At 49.3% G+C, this 19,713-nt stretch overlaps 1 protein-coding gene across 1 annotated transcript in view; it reads left to right on the plus strand.

Annotated features, from left to right (window-relative positions):
* LIN28A (lin-28 RNA binding posttranscriptional regulator A) overlaps nucleotides 1–18,472 on the plus strand; it is a 31,144-nt gene extending 12,672 nt beyond the window's left edge. Inside the window, exons 3-4 of the mRNA XM_077838033.1 lie at nucleotides 14,834–15,018; nucleotides 18,259–18,472. Coding sequence (XP_077694159.1) covers nucleotides 14,834–15,018; nucleotides 18,259–18,472 — 399 coding nt within the window. The remainder of the gene's footprint in view (nucleotides 1–14,833; nucleotides 15,019–18,258) is intronic.
* The last annotated feature ends 1,241 nt before the right edge of the window (nucleotides 18,473–19,713 follow it).

A 19,713-nucleotide genomic window follows, 5' to 3' on the forward strand; every position in this document is an offset into this window, starting at 1 on the left:
TTGGTCTAGGCTAGGCAGACCGTGGTTAACGTTGCTTGTTTTCTTCCTAGCATGACTGTAACTTCTGTCAGTGGTGGTACAGTTGTGCTACGTAGCCTATGCTATGTTGGAGGGTTAACCGTATCACCGGCCCCATGGAAAATCATGAGTCCGATCCCCAAAATCTTCATGATTTTTAAAATCTATTTGGGGTGCTTTTTATTTGCCTTCTGTTTCTTCAGCCTTTAGGGCTCACTTTTTCAAACTTTTCTCCACAGCCAGGGGGGTGGGAAATTTACCTGACCATACATTAAATTTGAAATTGTCACATAATCTCCTGACTCCGGGAGCTGGAGCTTTAAGAAAAAAACACAAATTTCACAAGATTTGAGATAAAACTGTGAGTTGGCAACTCTGAGTCAGGCCAGCGTGGGCTGCTGTCGCTGTCCTGCTAGCCCAAGCAGTGCACATTTCAGAGCCCACAGTTGCGGTGACTAATCCTGACACCATGGTCCTAAAACGAACAAACCTGTGTAAGTTGATCTGGACTCGCAGAGTACATCTGTGCTGCAGTAAAACACCCACAGCTGGCCCGTGTCAGCTGACGCAGGCTGTGGGGCTATCGAATTGCAGTGTAGATATTCGGGCTCGTGAAGGGGGAGGGCCCCAGAGCCTGGGCTCCAGCCCGAGCCTGAACGTCTATGCTGCAATTGTATATCCCCGCAGCCTGAGCTTTGTGAGCCCGACATGGGCCAGCCACAGGTGTGTCGTTGCAGTGTCGGGGCACCCTGGCATGCTCTTGGTGCAAAGCATGAACCCACAAATATGTGACAAGTGGAATAAGTTTCAACAGGGATGTGGGATAAGAAACAAGCCCCTCTTCAGTTTACCCACCCAAGCCAGGTGGTGAACACGTTTGAGGAAAGGAGGAGCTACCTTCTGGTTCTGAGATTAAGAATGTGGTGTGCGCCCAGGAGTCATGAGAAGCTCTTTCTAGGGGCTTTGCAGCTCTGACTCGAGCAGGCTTGGGCTACCATTTTCCCCACTGCAGGGAACAATCCTGCACTGAGTGACGAAGCTGGGCCGGCTGTGGCCACGCAGGTATCTCCTGTGGCTTTCTCAACGTCCTTGTCAGAAAATTAGTGGCATCCTTCCTTGCTGCTGACGCTAGAGAGGGGGCTGTGTCTGAAAGTCATTTCTGGCATTTATCATCTGGGTGGGGGTAGGGCCTAGGAGCCCCACATAGACCAGGGCTCTGCTGTGCTAGGCTGAGACCAAGGGCCAGTTGCAAAGTGGGGACTTTGATCTGAACTTTAAGCATGGGAGGAGCAGGGCGGGTCTAGATCTGGATCATTAGTCTGAGCCCATCTCCTCTTCAGATTGCCGGTCAAGCACGGCTTCCCTCCCGGAGCCGGCCTTGATACAGTCTGGGCACCAGCGGGGGCAGGGCCATGCTGTTCCAAACCAGCCTGAGCCCTGCTCTGACACAGCTTTTGTGTACATTTCCCTCGAGCATGAACCAGGGCTGTGTAGGGGAAATGGCCCTGCCTCGCCCCCAGATTGAAGGGTCTTTCTGCCTCCTCCCCCCAAAGCGAGGGTTTGTGTGCCCTGTAAGAAATGGGGAGAGGTAGGAAGAAATCCTCGCTGTCCACAAGAGCTGGAGCGCAGTCCCGCGCTTGTCTCTTTGTTCCTTCCCCAGCAGGCCCTTACCCCGGTGATTGAACAGCAGGAGATGGGAAGGCATTTAGGGCTCACAACTGGCACAATTCTCATTAAAGCCTCCTTCCTCTCTTAGGTCTCTTCCTATCTCTCTCTCTCCCGTTCCTGCAGGGTGGGGGGAATGGGGTTGGGTAATCCGTGGCCCCGCTGACTACCTACAGATTCCCCCCACGTCAATCTGCTCACCCACAGGGTTCCTGGCTGGGGTGGGGAGCCGTTGAAAAGCTCCTGTGGGAGCCTGCCAAGACTGAGCTGTATTTGCTCTGAGTTCAGCTCCCCTTCCACCTCCATCTGCAGGACTATGCACACTGCCTCTAAGTCATATCTTTGTGCTCCGAGCTGGGGCTCAGAGCCAGTGGTGGGACCCTGTCTACACTGATTCTGGAGCACTGGTTTAGAAGGAATAAGGTTCTGGGATTCTGGCCAAGCTGGTGGAGCTTACCAAAGCTGTCTTGGTTCTGTAGCTAAGCAGGGTTCCAAGACCATTGAACAGAGGTTCTCTCTGCTCTTTTCTCTCCCTCTGGTCCCCATGAGAGCATTCAGCAAATGATTGACACTGTGCACAGAGCGCTGTAAGGGTGCTTGGCCCTTGATAGACCAGTAAGAACAGGTCCCTGCAGAGTTTGTGATAGAAATTTAGACAGAATGCGACGACCAGTTGTGGTGAGGGACAGGAGGAGGACAAGGCTGTATGTAGAGCTGGGGCAGGGAAGGACTTTTCTTATTAATGAAAACTTTCAAGATTCCAAAAATTTTCCTGTCCTGAATGGGGCCAAAAATTCAATTGCAAACTTTCACCAGCTGAAATCTAGGGGGAGGGAAATCCTTCAGGTTGGGTCAATCAAGATGTTTTGTTCACATTTTGATCTTTTACTATAATTAGCTTATTTTGAAATGAAAAGTTCTTTTGAACAAGAAAACTGGATTTTTTTTTGTTCTGACAATGGCAAAGCAAACATTTTGACAATTTCAATTTTTTTTTTCAAAATCTTTTTTTTTTTTTTTTTTTTTGAGTTGAAAAATTCACCAAAACCAACCTCTTCCTGGGGCCAGGTTCTGAAATCGTCATTTTCCAATGGGGCGGGGGCAAAACGGCTTCAAAAAATTGCATCCCATAAGCTTTCATGTAGCCTTAGAAATTCCTGTGCTAGATATAGAGACCTGCTTTGCATGCATTCTTGCTCCATATTTAATTTTATTTATTTAAGGATTTTAAGGGGTTGATTGTTGTATCTATATTCTGGATTTACACAGGACCGTTTAATCCAGAGCCTGTCAGCACTTTGCAAAGCACCCTTGCATGTGAAATAGGGAAGGATTATCTTCAATCGGTAAACTGAGGGGCTGAAATGTAAAGTGCCTTGACCACGCCCTGCGGCAAGTCAGTGGAAAGCCAAGACTAGAGCCCAGTTGGCTGATTCCCAGTCCTACACTCTGACTGATGGACGGTTTAACATATGCATGCCTTGCAGTATTAAAGGGGGAGATGGGCTGAGAAGCGGCCATGCCAGCAAAGACTGTTCAGGGGGTGGGTGAGTGCTGGGGGTGTGTATCCCTGCAAATCCTTTAGAGGGTTGTAGGCGAGAGAATTCTGAAGATCCGTGTGGTGGGGAGGGAAGGTTTGGGATGTGCTAGGGTAGGAGAGAAGGAGTCGGGGGCAGCGGGGGAAGGAGGGGGTGGTTCCTGAGCAGTGCAAGGTCTGCAGTTTTGTATTCTCCCCACTGCTCTAGGTGGGTATAAGTAATAATAATGCATAATGCTCTACCAATTAAAAAGGCACATCCCAGCTCCAGGAAGCCTGCTTCTACTCCCATTGAATTCAGTGCGAGTCCTGCTATTGGCCTCAGCTGGTGCCATGAACAAAGGGATTGTCTCCTATGTTGAAAAGCAATGAAACGAGAAATAACTATTTTTCCTCACTGGAGTTACACGCTTCCACCTACCATGACACTGAAGAGGTGCAAGAGCTTGGCCTTGTCTGCAGACTTGCTCTGCTTTAACTAAAGGGGTGTTTCTTAAAGTGATGTACTCTATCTATGCAAAGCCTGGTGAGGGCACTCCTTCAGTTTGAGAGGCTTATCTCAATTTAGCTTAAATTGATTCCATACGCTAAACGGAACAGAGCCACTCTTAACTTTGGCTGCGTTTACACTACAGCCAATGTCGGCAGAACTTATGTTGCTCGGGGCTTTGAATAAACCGCCCTCACACCCCAGCGACATGAGCGCTTCTGTCAGTGTAACTTACGTAGCTTGTGCAGCTGGCGGAGGTGGTTTATGACGCTCTTCTGTTGGCACAGAGCATCTGCACCAGACACGCCGGATCGGTACAGCTGCACCCACGTATAAACGTGGCCTCAGCGTTTAGAACGGGTTTTGCATGAGTTTAACCAATCTTAAATTGAACTGATGCAATTTTCTTGTGTAGATAAGGCCTTTCCGTGCAATTGACTTCTTTGCTTGAGGCCCCCACATGGCCGGGCTAATGATGTCTTGATTAGCTGAACGGTTCTTAGCGCTGTGCTCCCAAGAATGTCTCCTTGTGTCGAGTTGACTCCATGCCCTTGGGGGATGACTGCACTGTTGTAAGGCTGTGAACAAAGATGACCCTCTAGCATTAAAAGGCATCTCTTGAATGCATGTCAATTGATAATAAATGGTTGGATTAGAGCAGGGGACTGGACTCCTGAGTCAAATTGCCACCTCTGCCACTGCCATGCTCGGCAGTCTGGGGCAAGTCGCTTACCCTCTGTGCACCTCATTTGTGAAGTGGGAACAAATCTTGCTGCCTTTCAGGGATGCTGCGAGGATTCGGGTTTGTGAGGTGCTCTGAGACCCTCCAGCCAAAGAAGCAATAGAAGCACAGGCTGCTGTTTGTTTCCACTGCACCGGGACTCTCTAAAGTAATTTTAAAAGTTTTTTGTTTTGTTTGTTTTTTGTTTTTTTGTTAATGAAGAAAGCACCTTGGTTTTAATGGAGGGGAAAAGACCTCTCTTTAGCGGCCGGTTGGGAATCAACAGTGAGCAGAGAGCTGCTTTTGTAGATTAGACTGTGAACTCTTCAGGGCAGGGGCTGTCTTTTTGTTTTGTGTTTGTTCAGCACCGAGCGCCACGGGGCCCTGGCCCATCGCTGGGGGTGCTAATGTAATATAACAGGAAGTGCTTCTGTGAGATGAGGGCTCTTGATCACCAGCCAATGCATCCAACAGTAAGGGAACGCTCACACTTCCCACTGCAGCTGGGGTTTTTGGCAGAGGGGTGTGGGGACACAAGAGGGAGAGTTGACTGAGCCCCTTAACCCCTGTGTTTAAAATATCAGTTTAAATCCCAGGAAAAGAAAAGGACTTGTGGCACCTTAGAGACTAACAAATTTATTTGAGCATAAGCTTTCGTGAGCTACAGCTCACTTCATCCGATGCTCTAATAAATTTGTTAGTCTCTAAGGTACCACAAGTCCTCCTTTTCTTTTTACGGATACAGACTAACACGGCTGCTACTCTGAAACCTTAAATCCCCTGGTATGTCTTTGTATAACAGAGTGATGCCAATCAGAGGGTTGGGAGGACCCCTACTGAGCTGATTATTAAACTCTTTGCTAGACACCTAGTTGCACTGATTCCCTGTTCATTTCAGGAGCCACTTCAAAATTTGCCGTCTTTGGCTTTTTAAACCTGAAGTGGCCTTTTCTCCTGATGGCCTCATGGCCCTCGTTTCTGCCTTCCCTTCCTTGTTCATCCTAGCACTGACCACTCCTCCATGCAGTCCCACCCTCCTGGGGGAAATGCTCCTGCTATGTAGAACAGCCTCCCTGTGTGTCTCTGGCTCCCCTGAAACTCCCATCTTTGCTTGACTGTGCCTTTTAGGCTCTCACTCTGTGTATTGTAACAAGCTGCACACGCTGCTGATTCCTTCTGGATCGACTCGGAGCTGATCAGTTCCATGTGTCATAGGCCCTGCACTGCTAATAGTTAATGGAGATTCTCCTTTTAGCTCAAGTGGCAGTGGCCTGTGCTTTTGGAGCACGAGGATTTGATTTCTATCCCTGATGCATCCATGAAGTTCCAAGGCCTAAGGATAGCATCCTGTTGCTATTCCAGGCAGCTGTGAATTAGTGCAAACATTTTCTCTCTGTAAAGATGTGCTATGTACTGTGAGAGTGCAGCATGTTAGTTTCTAAGGTGCCACAAGTACTCATGTTCTTTGAGACTCTAAGCGGCACTCATGTGGCTATCTTTCTCTAGCAGGCTCTCCAAACAGGTTCCATCAGAATTCAGCCTTCTGCAGTGGCCAAGTGAGTGACTTTCCCTCCCGTAATCTGTATGTAACTCACCGAGTGAATCTGTAAGTACTGTGATGGAGGATTGTCACAGGATAAACTGTCTCCTCCTTGGATGGGAACCTGAGTGCTTTGTGGAGCAGCAGGACCATGTTCTCTTCCACTGATGTTCCCTCTTCTCATCCTTAAGAGTGATTCTACCATGCCTCTGAACTGTTATTTTAAAGCAGTCATTGTTGGGTAATTCTGGTGGCCCACTTGTTTCTCACTCTGCTATGGTGGGAAACCTGGGTGTGATCTTCTTCCTACGCTGGAAGTTACATAGAGTGGAGTAACTGTCAACATGTAGCAGGGCCTCCCTCCCAGTAGAGTTCATCTCTCCTGGGAAGAATGGTGGTGGTGGCGGCATTTGGGGGTGAGGAAGCTTCAGGGACAGGGAATAATGGTGGTGGGGAGGAAAAGCAGGGATAGGTGTTCAGCCAACCAGAAAACCTTAGCATGTCAACGTGAGCATGACCTGTAGAAATTCCTTCCCGAAGGAGAAGGACTTTAAAATGACTTGGTGTCGGCTGTTGAAATTATTAACTTGTATAACGCTGAAACGGTCCTCTGGACTCTACAAAACATGAGTAGGACACATCCTCTCTCCTGGAGAGCTCGAGGTCCTCTTGGCCTGGCCTCTCAGGTTGCTCAGGAAAGGGAGCATGTGCCGAGTTTACAAAAAGAATCCGTTTCCTGGCGTGTTAAGGGGGAGAGGGCAGGTCCTGGGTGGACAAGAACTGGAGGCACTGGGAGGGGATTGGGAGGTATGTGAGGAGCAAGAGGAGGGAGGATGAGAACAGATTTAAGGAGAGGGGGGAATATAGAGATAAGGATAAAGTGGCTGAACTTGATGCTAAGGGGAAAGTGAGGGGACGAAGCAGGTAATTGGCTATGTGATGGGTGGGATAGTAAGGAAAGGCCAAATGTTCTCCGCTCCCAAGTGGGTGACTGCAGCAGATGCCTAGGTAGAGCTATGTTTAGCAAGGAGTTGGACAGGGAAGGAGGCCAGGTAGATCTGGGCATTATCTGCACTGAGGTGGTGGCTGAAATTGTGGGAGAGGATGAGGGAGGAGTCTGAGGACAGAAGCTTACAGGACCCCAACAGATACAGGGAGTTGGGGGGCAAAGGCAGCTCTGAAAATGCTGTCAGCCAGGAAGGAAGAGCCAGGAGAAGAGTGGTCAATATTGCTAAAGGCACCAAGGACTTGGATTGGGCCAGTTGCACCAGGTCAGTGTGCAGATCCCGTGTCCCAGTAGCTGCGTCTTGAACCCTTGGATCCTGGTGGTCTTTACAGACAACAGCACCCCACCCCCAATTTTCTAACCCTTATGGTGCTTGGGGAAAGTGATGCAGTGACTTCTACCTAAGTCTTCAGAGAGCCTGGAACAAGAGCTCTGAGCCGCTGCCCCTATGAACTGCATTGCATGTTGACTCTGAAGCGTAACAACGATTCTTTAAATGTCAGCGTTCCCTATTTGACTCTGGAGTGAAGCGTGCTGTGAAATTGGGGTATTACCCTATTGCCCGCAGGGAGACTGCGCAATCTGAGAGTGACCTCTCATTTTGACCTCACGAGTGGGTGGAGTTTGGGAGAGCCCCATTACTTATCTTTTTCCAATATGACCTTCTGAAGACACCAGGCCAATAAAAAGAACAGAGCACATCACGGGTGGGAGAGGAAATCTTAGCCCCAGGCACCATGGTGAGAAACTACCCTGTAGGCTGTTGGCAGGATGTACTGCAGCAATGTTGTTTGGGTTACTTATTTGCTTAGTGACCGATTTGCCAAAGGACCCAGGAAGGGAGGCTGCTCTGGGGTACGGGAAGGAAGGGTAGGGTCTGTCAGCTGGGGCTCTGCTGGGAAAAGTGGGAGAGCAGAGAGTTGTCTGAACAATCCTGGTTCATAGCACAGGCCCGGTGTCCCAGCGAGTGCATCATCGATGAATGTGAAACTGTTCCTTGCTGGGCAGGGCTGAGTATGCAGTGGGGCGAGGGGGGCAGATGGAGGTAGGGGGCTGGTGGGGAGGAGAGAGCAGTGAATGTGGGGCTATTTGAGCGGAAGTGGAAGGGATCATGGTCCCAAGCTGGCGCTTGCTTGCGTACACACTCATGCGCTCATGCTCTCTCTCACACAGAGCTCTGCCTTTAGCCTGCGGATTCTCAGTGTCCACTTCAGCTTCCCTCCCCCCATGGAGACCCTGGAACTCCTGGAATTTGACCAGCGGGAGCAGTGGACAGGGACAGCTCTTTGTTCTCTGGGTCCAGCTTTGGTGACTAAAAGCAGAGCCCGTCCCCTCCCCCCTTCCAGTATCTCTCTAGGCTCCTACTCCTCCCCCTCCCCCTTTTTTTTGGGTGGGGGGGAATGGCCGAGGCCTGGGAATGTTCCTGCTTTGTGTGTGGTGTGGGGCAGGCTGAGAGGAGGAGGAGGGGGCTTTGGGCCCCTTCCTTTCAGATGCAGGAGGTATGCAGCTAATTCAATGGGCTTCACTTTGATTACCTATCTGATAACAGAGGAATTTGAACAATGTGTGTGTTTTGGGAAGGGGGGAGGGGAGGATGCTCTGAGGACCACCAGCCTCTCAGCAGCTCACTTCAAAAGGCCCAAACGGGGAGGAGGGGGAGTCCGTGCCCTGTTGTTTCTTTCCCCTCCCCAGGGAGAGAGGGTTTCCTTCGCCTTTTGTTGGGGGTTTGTGGTTTATCTGTAGCACTCCTGGAAAATAAACAGAAATGTGTCATGTTTTGGGTGGCTCTTCCTCCTCTTTCTGCACCCGTGTTGCTGAAATGCAGCCACCTCTGGGACTTGGAGGGCAGTGCCCAGCACAACATGGCAGAGGAGAGACATTGTGCCCAAGGACACAGAGGCAAGCCCTCAATACAAGAAGAGCGATGGAGAAAGAGCAGCTGGTTTTCTAAAGGTCTTGCTGAAGGATCTGCAATGCAGCAAGCTGTGGGGAGCTCAGCCACTTCTTGCTGTGTAGCCTTGTGCAAGTTACTTTGCCTCTCTGCCTCAATTTCCCCACCTGTAAAAAGGGGATAAAACCCAGCTCCAAAGGGTACTGTGAGGCCAAAATTGATAATTATGATAGATTTTGATGCCTGGGCGTGGAAGGGATGCAAAGAACAGGGCAACTCACACCAATAAACAATGCAACTCGCTGTGTAGTGAAGTTCCTTCCTGACCCCAGCTGTCGATCAGTTTCTGTCTGGAATCATGACGATTCAGAGTCCTGAGGATTTTCCTCTTGTCCAGTGTGCAAACAGCTGCTGCTCCTGTTCATATAAACCTCTAATGATAAAGATCTTGCATTTGCATCAGCTTTCATCTCAAAGGGTCCTGATAGGCAAAGGTTCCCTTCACCTCTTACTGAAACGCATCCACTTCTGGAGTGAAACACAGTATCTGTTCAACAGCAGCACCACACATTTTGGGGCAGGAAGTAAAGGGCATCATTTCCTCAATGACGCTTCAAGGGGAATTTAGGGAGGCAGGAGGCAATTGCCCTAATTAGAGTCTGGGACGGGGAATGTCCCAACTCTCTCAAAGAAGGAAGTGGAATCTAGAATAATCTTTAACCTTGTGCAGGTGATTCTCTGTGAGATGCCCATTGCACAGGCAGGGGACATGAATGATCGCTGGGACTGGCGGGATACCCGCCGGGCACCTTTTTCGCGCTAAGAATGCTCTGAAGGGAAGTCTTACTGATTCATCATCTTGTTTGGGTCTTTGCTCTGAGGAGCTGCTCCCTATTCATCCAAAGAGAAGGGCAGTGCCTTGTGAGGAGGCATTTTAAGAAAGGGGGTGGGCGGAGTTTGCCTGGCAGGGGGAAAATGAAACCCTGTCAGGCTTAAATGAGCTGCTTCGAGCCCTGCCATGAAGGCAACGCACAATCCTGCCCATGGCAGCCTGCACTCTTCTTCCTCGGCAGCCTGGAGCTGGCAGCATAGGGAGGGAATGTGAGAGCGGGCGCCCGCTCCAGATCCTGACACCATGAGGTGAGGGTCACATGTCTTCTGAGCCAGGCTCAGTGAGCAGTACACTCAGAAGGAGCTGGGCTCATAGGTGGAAAAACTAGGGATGTGGGGCGTGCTGCAGCACCCCCAGGTTTTATGAGGGGCTCCAGCTGCCAGCCCCACACACGGGATCTTGGCTGCGGGGTGTGCTCCCAGACACTGGCCCCATGCCTAGGGCTCCGCACCCACCCCAGCTATGGCTCCAGCCTCAGCTCCCTTACCCCTGTCTGTATTTCTCCCTCCCCCCAGAGCCATGGCCCTGCTCCTGGCCCCAGCTCTAGGGAATGGCGGGGTCACAGCACCCCAAATATAAAAAGTGTTCCAAGTTCATGGGAGGGAATTTGTTACTTTACTATGGACTCTGAGTCTGTACGAGCGCAGCTTGGAAGCCTCTTTACACTGCAGGGAAAGCTGGCTAGGAGTTCGCTCGGTGCCACCAGGGAGGGATGTTAATTTCCTTTTCCAGCTAAACATCAAGTGTACAGATGCTGGCCAGGATCAGCAAACGGTGTGTGCCCCTTCCTGGAGTAACAAGTGACCCAAGTGGCTTGCAGCTCTTGCCCCTGCTTCTTGGATCTTCCCTTTACGATGGTGACTCCATGAATTGGATCTGGTGAGAAACCTTTGTTCCATTTAAAGGGGACCTTGCCCACTTGTCAAATCCCTCGCCCCAAACACACGGGCTGCTGTGAATTCCTGTCCTGGTGAGCCAGCCTGAGGCCACAAGTGGGCCCCTCCCCTCCTAAAGCCTGCTACTGTGGCCTTGAGGGTGGCTCTGTTCATGGATAGGGCCTCGTTTATTGCCATGAGGGTTTCCCAGAGTCAGCCCTGGAATGGTGCAGTGGCAGAGGGATCTGGAGAGCGGGCAAGCTGGGAAAAAGCATTGAGGAAGGAGTGGCAGGGTTGGGGACATGAGAAGCCCAGTAGAAAAGAGTAAATTTTCCTTTGAACTTGGAGGGTCCTTCCTCCAGCTTTGTCCAAACCCCACCCCAACCTAAACCTTCCCTTTCCCATTGCGTGCCACAAACACCCTCGTCCTGGCCTGAAGAGCAGTAAAGATCTATCAAAAAAATCTGTCTTCTTCCTGATTTTAGTATTTTTTCCATATTCAATTCCTTGCCATCATGTGTGGAGAGAGTGTGTGTGGGGGGGGCACGGGGGATGGCTGGGAGGGTGAGGTGTTTCTCTGTGGGGATAGGGAGAGGAAAAGATGTGAATTCTCTCCCCTTAGGGTGTGTTTAAGTCTAAATGTGGGCATTTTCCTACAACCTGCAAAGAATGGGCTGTGGGAGATCACATGACCTGGGTTACTGAGGAACACATGAATGGTGGGAATGCTCCATTCATAAAAAAATCCTGTTCCAAAGAGCAGCATGAGGACCAGATGGGCAGGGAGCTGAGAGCAAGGCTGCTGGCGGGAGAGGGGAACTGTCTGAACAGGGCCTGGGGATCGCCAGCCACAAGGCTGTTGCAGGATAGGTGGAGTTGCTAAAATGCTGGGAAAGTTATTTTAACCCCCCCACTTTCCCCAACAGATTGCAAATTAACTCTTTACTCACCCCTCCCCCTGGCCAAAAGCAGTCATTTCCATACGAACTGGTAAATATCTCCTTGGCCCATACAGTCTGGTATCAATAGCCTTGCATCATCTGGCGGCCCCTCTGGCATGGACCAGCTGGGAGTGGTGGTGTGTAGCTGAGGGTATCAGTCTTGTTCAAGGTGCTCAGATATTATAGTAGTGAAAGCAGTACAAATGCCTAAATTACTACCACTAGAACTCCTCATGATCTTGCTTTCCTAGAAAGGATGAAACCTAGTGGGATGGATTATTTTCATACCATTGATGGTTTTCTTCACCATTACGCAAACAGCTGAAATTAAGTCTCTTATCAGATTCTTGAATTTGGTTTCACTGAGCTGACAGTGAACCCAGTCTTGTCTGACTGATAGCCTGCCTTCTTCCCACTGAATCCACAGAGATTATCAACCAGCAGAGACCATCCTCCCCCAAACAGTTGTGCATTTATCGTGGGCTACTTGTTAACTGACTGCAGAACTGTGGTGAAAAGGACATGTATAATTTGGGTTCAACTGTGCTCCTGGCCAGCAATCTCATTCCAGTGGAGCATCTTTCCGTAAAACCCTTGGAGGAAAAGGATCACAGAACTGGGACAAGCTGAATTCATAAATGAAATTCCTTTTGCATCATCCCTGTCATGTCATATTGGAAAACTGCGGCCACACACTGCCCCAGGGAAAGTTTTCTTTTATTGCTCCGTTCCACTGAGAAACTGCTCGTGGAAACATTAGCAAATACACCCCTTCAAAACCTGCAATCAGGCAGTTCAGTGTAGGACTCCTGTTTTACAATGCAGGCTGCTGGGAGCCCATGATTCCAGCTGACATCTGGGAAACTTGCAGGATTGCAACCTTAATTCCCCAAATGGAGAGCAGCAGGTGAAAATAAGCAAGGGTCTGGGGAAAGGGGTCTATAATCACTTTCATGGCATGATTGACTAGTACTGGTAGCAAATCTACCTGAATTCCGCTCTTGTCTTGGCTTTGTTGGATCTGTAGCTACCGAACCGATAAATCCTCTGTGGCTCCGTGTGTATCTGCATTCATCAAAGGCTCCAGGTTATTAAACAGAGAGCTGTGGAAACTAAACCCCCAAAACAGGTATAGTCTGGGCAGTGCCGGTCTCCCATTGCAACGACTGTGTCTCAGTTCTGATCCTAAAGGGACCTCCTCCGGGGGTGAAAGAGCTATTCAGTCTATGTGACTTATTGGCTCCCCTCTGCTCTGTTGAGACTGCCAGCAGGGGGAGCCATCCAACACACTGTGTGTTCTTAGTTGTCTATGACCGTGATTCTTAATAGGGCTGTCGATTAATCACAGTTAACTCGGGCGATTAACTCAAAAAATTAATCTCAATTAATCGCAGATTTAATTGCACTGTTAAACAATAGAATAACAATTTAAATTTATTAAATATTTTTGGGTGTTTTCCTACATTTTCAAATATCTATTTCAGTTGCAACACAGAATACAAAGTGTACAGTGATCACTTTATATTATTTTTATTAGAAATATTTGCACTGTAAAAATGACAAACAGTATTTTTCAATTCACCTTATACAAGTACTGTAGTGCAATTTCTTTCATGATGAAGTGCTACTTACAAATGTTGGGGTTTTTGTTACATAACTGCACTCAAAACCAAAACAATGTAAAACTTCAGAGCCTACAAGTCCACTCAGTCCCCCTTCTTGTTCAGCCAATTGCTAAGACAAACAAGTTTGTTTACATTTACAGGAGATAATGCTGCCCTCTTCTTATTTACAATGTCACCTGAAAGTGAGAACAGGCATTCGCATGGCACTGTTGTAGCTTACATGCCAGATATGCTAAAGATTCGTATGCCTCTTCATGCTTCGGCCATTGTTCCAGAGGACATGCTTATAACACTGGTTTAAAAAAAAATGTGTTAATTAAATTTGTCACTGAACTTCTTGGGAGGAGAATTGTACGTCTCCTGCTCTGTTTTACCCATATTCTGCCATATATTTCATGTTCTAGCAGTCTCGGAAGATGACCCAGCATGTGTTGTTCATTTTAAGAACACTTTCACTGCAAATCTGACAAAACGCAAAGATGATACCAATGTGAAATTTCTAAAGATAGCTACAGCACTCGACCCAAGGTTTAAGAATCTGAAGTGCCTTCCAAAATCTGAGAGGGACGAGGTGTGGAGCATGCTTTCAGAAGTCTTAAAAGAGCACATTCTCATGCAGAAACTACAGAACCCAAACCACCAAAAAATAAAATCAACCTTCTGCTGGTGGCATCTGACTCAGATGATGAAAATGAACATGCGTTGGTCTGCTCTGCTTTGGATGGTTTATCAAGCAGAACCCATCATCAGCATGGACGCATGTCCTCTGGAACGGTGGTTGAAGCATCAAGGGACATGTGTGGAGCCTCACTCTGGGGAGACTAGCCCCCAGCTCTGCCCCTTCTGCCCCCCCCCTTCCCCTCAGCTAGAGGAGCCCCGGGCCAGCCGCAGCCCAGAGCGTTTCCCCACCCCCCCAATCTGGAGGAGCCCCAGCCGGGCTGGCCAAAGCCCCGAGTCTGTCTTCTATAATTCTACATTTGTAAGTTCAACTTTCACAATGAAGATATTTTTAATCGCTTGACGGCCCTCGTTCTTAACCAGGGGTACATCAACTCATCTAGATATTTGCCTAGTTTTACAACAGGCTACATAAAAAACACGAGCCAAGTCAGTACAAACTAAAATTTCATACAGACAATGAATTATTTATAGTGCTCTATATACTATACACTGAAATGTAAGTTCAATATTTATATTCTAATTGATTTATTTTATGATTATATGGTAAATATGAGAAAGTCAGTGATTTTTTTCAGTAATAATGTGCTGTGACGCTTTTTTGTATTTTTTGTCTGATTTTGTAAGCTAGTAGTTTTTACGTGCAATGACACTTGGGGTACGCAAGACAAATCAGATCCTGAAAGGGTACAGTAGTCTGGAAAGGTTGAGAGCCATTGGTCTATGAAGCAAGCATTTCAGGTCAACATATCTTCCAGAAGTGTCTCTGGGGAAGTAAGCACTCTGGCATCCCTGTGTCTGTCCATCCTTTGTCAAGCTCCGCGGGGGAAAGAGGAGAACGCCCTTGTTCCAGTGAGCCTGCAACCTGGTGAATGTGATTCTTTTCTCGCGTGCCACAGGAAACTGGGTCTTCTTGCCATGCCTAACCCTTTTTTCCCTTCTCTGGCTTCCTAGAGCAAGCTCCACATGGAGGGATTCCGCAGCCTGAAAGAAGGCGAGGCAGTTGAGTTCACCTTCAAGAAGTCATCCAAAGGTTTGGAGTCCATCCGAGTGACTGGCCCCGGGGGCGTGTTCTGCGTTGGGAGTGAGAGGAGACCAAAGGGGAAGAACCTCCAGAAACGCAGATCAAAAGGAGACAGGTAAGGGCAACAGGCCAAGGGATGCACAGTAATCAGACAGCAGCACCTGATCTCCAAGAGCTTTGTGATCAGCCTAGCACCTGACCTGAGCCATATGGGAGAGAGCCTCATGGCAGAGGGCAGGGTGGGAGGAGACACATAGTCAAGACTGGTTTGGGGACTATGTTCTGATGTGGTAACATCCCTCCCCACTCATCTGCAGCCCACCCACCCCTTTGTTTGTATCGTTCCTTCCTCTGAACCATTTGTTCTGTGTCCAGTCACTTGGCACCTCTTCATTTCCAAACATGCTCCCAGAATCTTCTGCCTCCTTTGGGGCCTGGGCCAAGATTCTGGCATTTATCCAAGACCCAAAGGCATCCACTTCTGCAAGGAAATTTCCCTGTCGGAGAAGGGCAGGTCGTTGCCACTCTGCTTCTGAGGGGGTCACCAAGGTAACCCCAGTTCTATACTGGTGGCACCCAGAGGAGACCACCAGTGTAGCTTCTACACAAGGCCCTAATGGACAGACACCTCATATGGGTGTCTGCTGTGACCCGGCAGGGGAGCTCTGCAGGACAGACACAGAACTGTTAGTGGAGCTGGACATTACTGTTATTAAGGGGCTGATAAAGGAGCTGGGCTGGGGAGACCCCATCTGGCTGCTGGGCCTTTGGGACACAGCTGGGAAGGCATGAGGCTGAATATCACAGAGCCATTGGGAACAGGAGAGTTCTTGCCACAGGGCTCCTGGGGGTAGGAGGGGCAGTGGCCCTTCCCTTGAAAGATGCTTCCCTCAGCTTTTAATGAGTATCAGATGCAGATTTCTGGGGAAAGGGCAGAAAACCAGAAGTGAAAGGCCAGAGGTCAAAAACACCCAGGGCTGAATGGCATGGACCAATGCTCCCTTTCTGTTTGTGTGTGTGTTCAGGATGGAGGTGTAGCCACACAGCAAACTGGGGGAGGGAAGGGGTAATTTTCTCTAATAAAAGCCCAGCGTTGTGAGATCAGTGACTGCTCAGGAAATGGCCAGACAGCCAAGCAAAGTCTCCCACAGCAGCTTTGCAGCCCAGAGGCGAGGCTCTTGTTAGCACCATGTAGCCTTCCCGTCCCACCCTGAGTTCGCAAGGCGGTTCCTCAGATATTTAATTTCCAGGGACTTTCCTTACATCCTAGGCTAGCATCAGCATGGCTGCATGCAAGTGTTGCCCCCAGGTGGTATTTTGAAGTATATTTCACAGGCTGTGAAAAGCATAGCCTGTTTGCAGCCATCCATTTCTGATAAGTGGCTTCTGCAAGGGGATTTAAATCCATTTGGGGCATGCAAAATAAATCCAGAAAGGCCTTTTTTTGTTTTGTTTTTGTTTTCCTCTTGGCTTTGGTAATTTGATCATAGAGATGCATGACTTAAAATGGAAATGTGGACAAAAGCCAGAAAAATACACTGCAAGTAGGCTTGGCAGAATTTGATTTGTATCTTTTTATGATTTCAGTGGACAATATCCATGTTTATCTTTAAGCATTTTTATTTATTTTAAATTTCCGGAGTTGTGCAAAATTAAGGAGTGGGGAGGAGGGGTCAGACAATGATTTAATGACCGTAAACCTCAAGATTCAAAAAGTTAAAGCCTTATAACCGTTAAAACACAAACTGTCAACATCACATGTCAAAATATACAACATAAATATCTTTAAATCAACCTTGTAGGTTCTCAAGCAGAATTTTTCTTATCTTACCTATCTGTACATTTTGATTACCAGTGGAAATATTTTTTTCATCAGTTTGTGTGTGTACAGAGAAATCGATGTTTACTGATCATCTAATCGTTCCAAGCCTAACTAAAAGGGAGGCTAGACATGATGTACTGTCCATGGGTCCAGTACGCTCTCTACTCCTGAGGAAATTCTGCACCAAAAAATTCAATATTCTGCACCTCAAAATTAAGCGCACATTTTAAAATTCTGCAAACTTTGTCAGTAAATAAATGTGGCTCCAGCATGGCAGTGGGGAGCACAGGCCATTGGCTGCATTCAGGAGGGAGATCACCCTGAAGCCCACACCTCCCCCAGTACAGGGACTCGGCCGTGAGGCTGCACATGACCCTGACAAACACCCCGGGGCCCTGCCCCTCTGCACCAGGTGCAGCAGGTGTGGGTGGCCAGCCTCAGCCCAGCAGGATCCAGGTGTGGAGAGGCTTAGTGTGGGGGAATCCAGGTGCGGGGTGAGAGGGTTCTGTGTGGGGGCAATCAAGGTGCGGGCGGCTCAGTGGGAGATTTAAATCACAGGGGCTCATGGGAGGGGCAGGGGGCAATGGAATTCTGCAGGGATCCAGGTGAAGATGGTTGGAGCTCAGCGGTGGGGGTTCTGGGTGTGGGGAGACAGGGCTCGGCAGGGGGTTCTGGGTGTGGGAGGCTCCGGGTTCTGGGGGAGTGGGGTTGATGGGGTGGGGGTGCAGCTGCTTGGGGATCAGTGGGATGGGGTGGGGGGCTCATTGGAGGAGGGTAGGGTTGTCAGGGTGAGGGTTCGATGGCCCTGTTTAACAGGGGAGCTCCAGCTGCTGCCACGGGGATGCTGCAAGCCAGCATCCTCTTTTTTTCTTCTTCATCCCTGTCCCATCACTCCTACATTCCCCACTTCCTTCCCCACTGCCTCTTCCCTCCTCTCCCCATCTCTTTACCGCCCCTTCCCTCATTTCCCCCACCCACCCGTACACAGAAAACAGGAAGGCTCCCAGCACACAGCAGGGGAGCTCAACTGGAGGCAGTGTTCAGCTTCAGAGTCAGCGGAGCGAGTGCTTGCAGAAATGGGGGGGCCAGCAGCACATAAGCCTATGTGCCCTCATGCCCCACCTCTGCTGGGGGGGGGCAACCCCCACCCCCCCCAACTTAGCCATTTTTCTGCAGGCGGGTAGTCACTCGGAATCCCCCCCCCCCGGAGTAACTCTCCTGGATGGAATGCGAACTACTCAGCTGTTTCTTACAGGCTCTATAGAGATTTTCCTCCACTTTTGGAGCAGGAGGATGTGAGTTCTGTCACAGTCTGCTGACCACAATGTCTCCATAGATTCACTATGGATGGGGATGCCAGTCAGGGCTGGGAAACAGCTGGTTCTCCCCACCCGTGGGTCCCATGTTCTGCAGCTCATGTGCAGGGTGTAATAAGGTGAGGCAACTTTAAGCAGCCCTGGCAGTTGGAATGACCATACCCTAACGCACTGATTTCTCTCCCTGGATCTCCATCTCTCCCCTTCCTCTTCCTAGATGCTACAACTGTGGTGGGCTGGACCATCATGCCAAAGAATGCAAGCTGCCGCCACAACCAAAGAAATGCCATTTCTGCCAGAGCATCACCCACATGGTTGCCAACTGTCCCATCAAAGCACAGCAATCGCCCAGCTCTCAGGGAAAGCCCACCTACTTCCGGGAGGAAGAAGAAATGCACAGCTCGTCCCTTCTTCCTGAAACCAGAGAATGATGGTGGGAGATTGGGGGGTGGGAGGGGGGAGATTTCCATCAGGATCAAAAGGCTTCAGCAAGGAATCGGTCAGCAAAGGGGGAGCAGCGAGCAGTCTCTGCCGTCATGATGTAGGGGGGTTGGTGTAAAGCAGGGATGGGTGGGAGGGTGGCAGCTTAAACTGTAGGATGTAACCTGCCAGGCGATGGCACTGGTATCTGGACAGAGGGACTGAGATGGTTGTATGTGGGTTACAAAATCCCAGCACAGATCTCATCCACCACACACACTTTGAGTGGGAAGAAGCCAGTTACCCCTCTGTCCAGATGCCCAGCTCCAAAAGCGGGAGAGGGAGCAGCCCCATAACCCTGTACCTAACCACTTCCTCCAACCGAAAGCCACATGCCGCTCTAGTTTCTTTCCCTGTGTTTGCTGATTTTTGTGTTTTTAAACCAACCTTCCCAATAGTGTTTGTGAACCCCTGGGTCATTTTGGAGACAGGTGTCTCCATCCTAGCAGGAGAACAGAGACCAGTTGTCAACGGCAAGCTAGAAACTAGTGAGCAAATTTGTTCTCGCTAGACACAGGCGAGCCAAATGGATCTTGCCCAGGATTTCTCCTTGCCCAGGAATATCAACTGTCCCCTGTTTTTGCGACCTGCAGGGGAATAGTGGAGTAGCACACCCCCTGCAGGGGAATGGTGGAACAGCATGTCTCTCTTGAATTAAGTGTTAGCTGCCCCTGAAATAGTTGGGAAGAGCCTCTTTATTTATTTAAGGCTTTCCATGCTGGACTGAGGGTTTTGTAGCATTGCTGGGACCTGCTCCTCTCTGAAGGCCTTAGTTTCAGAGCCATCCAGACTTCATATCTCTCTCCTCTCCCAGTTTGTGGAGGAGGGGAAGGGAGTTCATGGTAGAAGCTGGGCTTTCTATGCTCCAAAATTAGCATGAAAAGTCCTTTTTCTAGAGGCCAGATCCTGGGCCTGCTAAAATGATTTCAGTGGACTCGGACCTTGGCTCCTAGCATTTAACTAGACTCAGGGTTTCTTTAATTGAAGGCCATTGTAATGTAATGCTGACTTTTGAAAATGTCTAGCTATATTAGCAAGAGACAGATCAAAGCAACACATGGCCTAGTTGGAAGGAAACTATGGTGACATCAAAACTAACAAATGGGGTAGACGCAAAATTTGGGGGAGGAGTTCTTCCAGCCCTGCCAGAATCCGCTGTCCTGGTCTGCCACTCGCTGTCAGCATGCATGCT

This window comes from Eretmochelys imbricata, chromosome 19, assembly GCF_965152235.1.
Source record: "Eretmochelys imbricata isolate rEreImb1 chromosome 19, rEreImb1.hap1, whole genome shotgun sequence".
NCBI lineage: Eukaryota > Metazoa > Chordata > Testudines > Cheloniidae > Eretmochelys > Eretmochelys imbricata.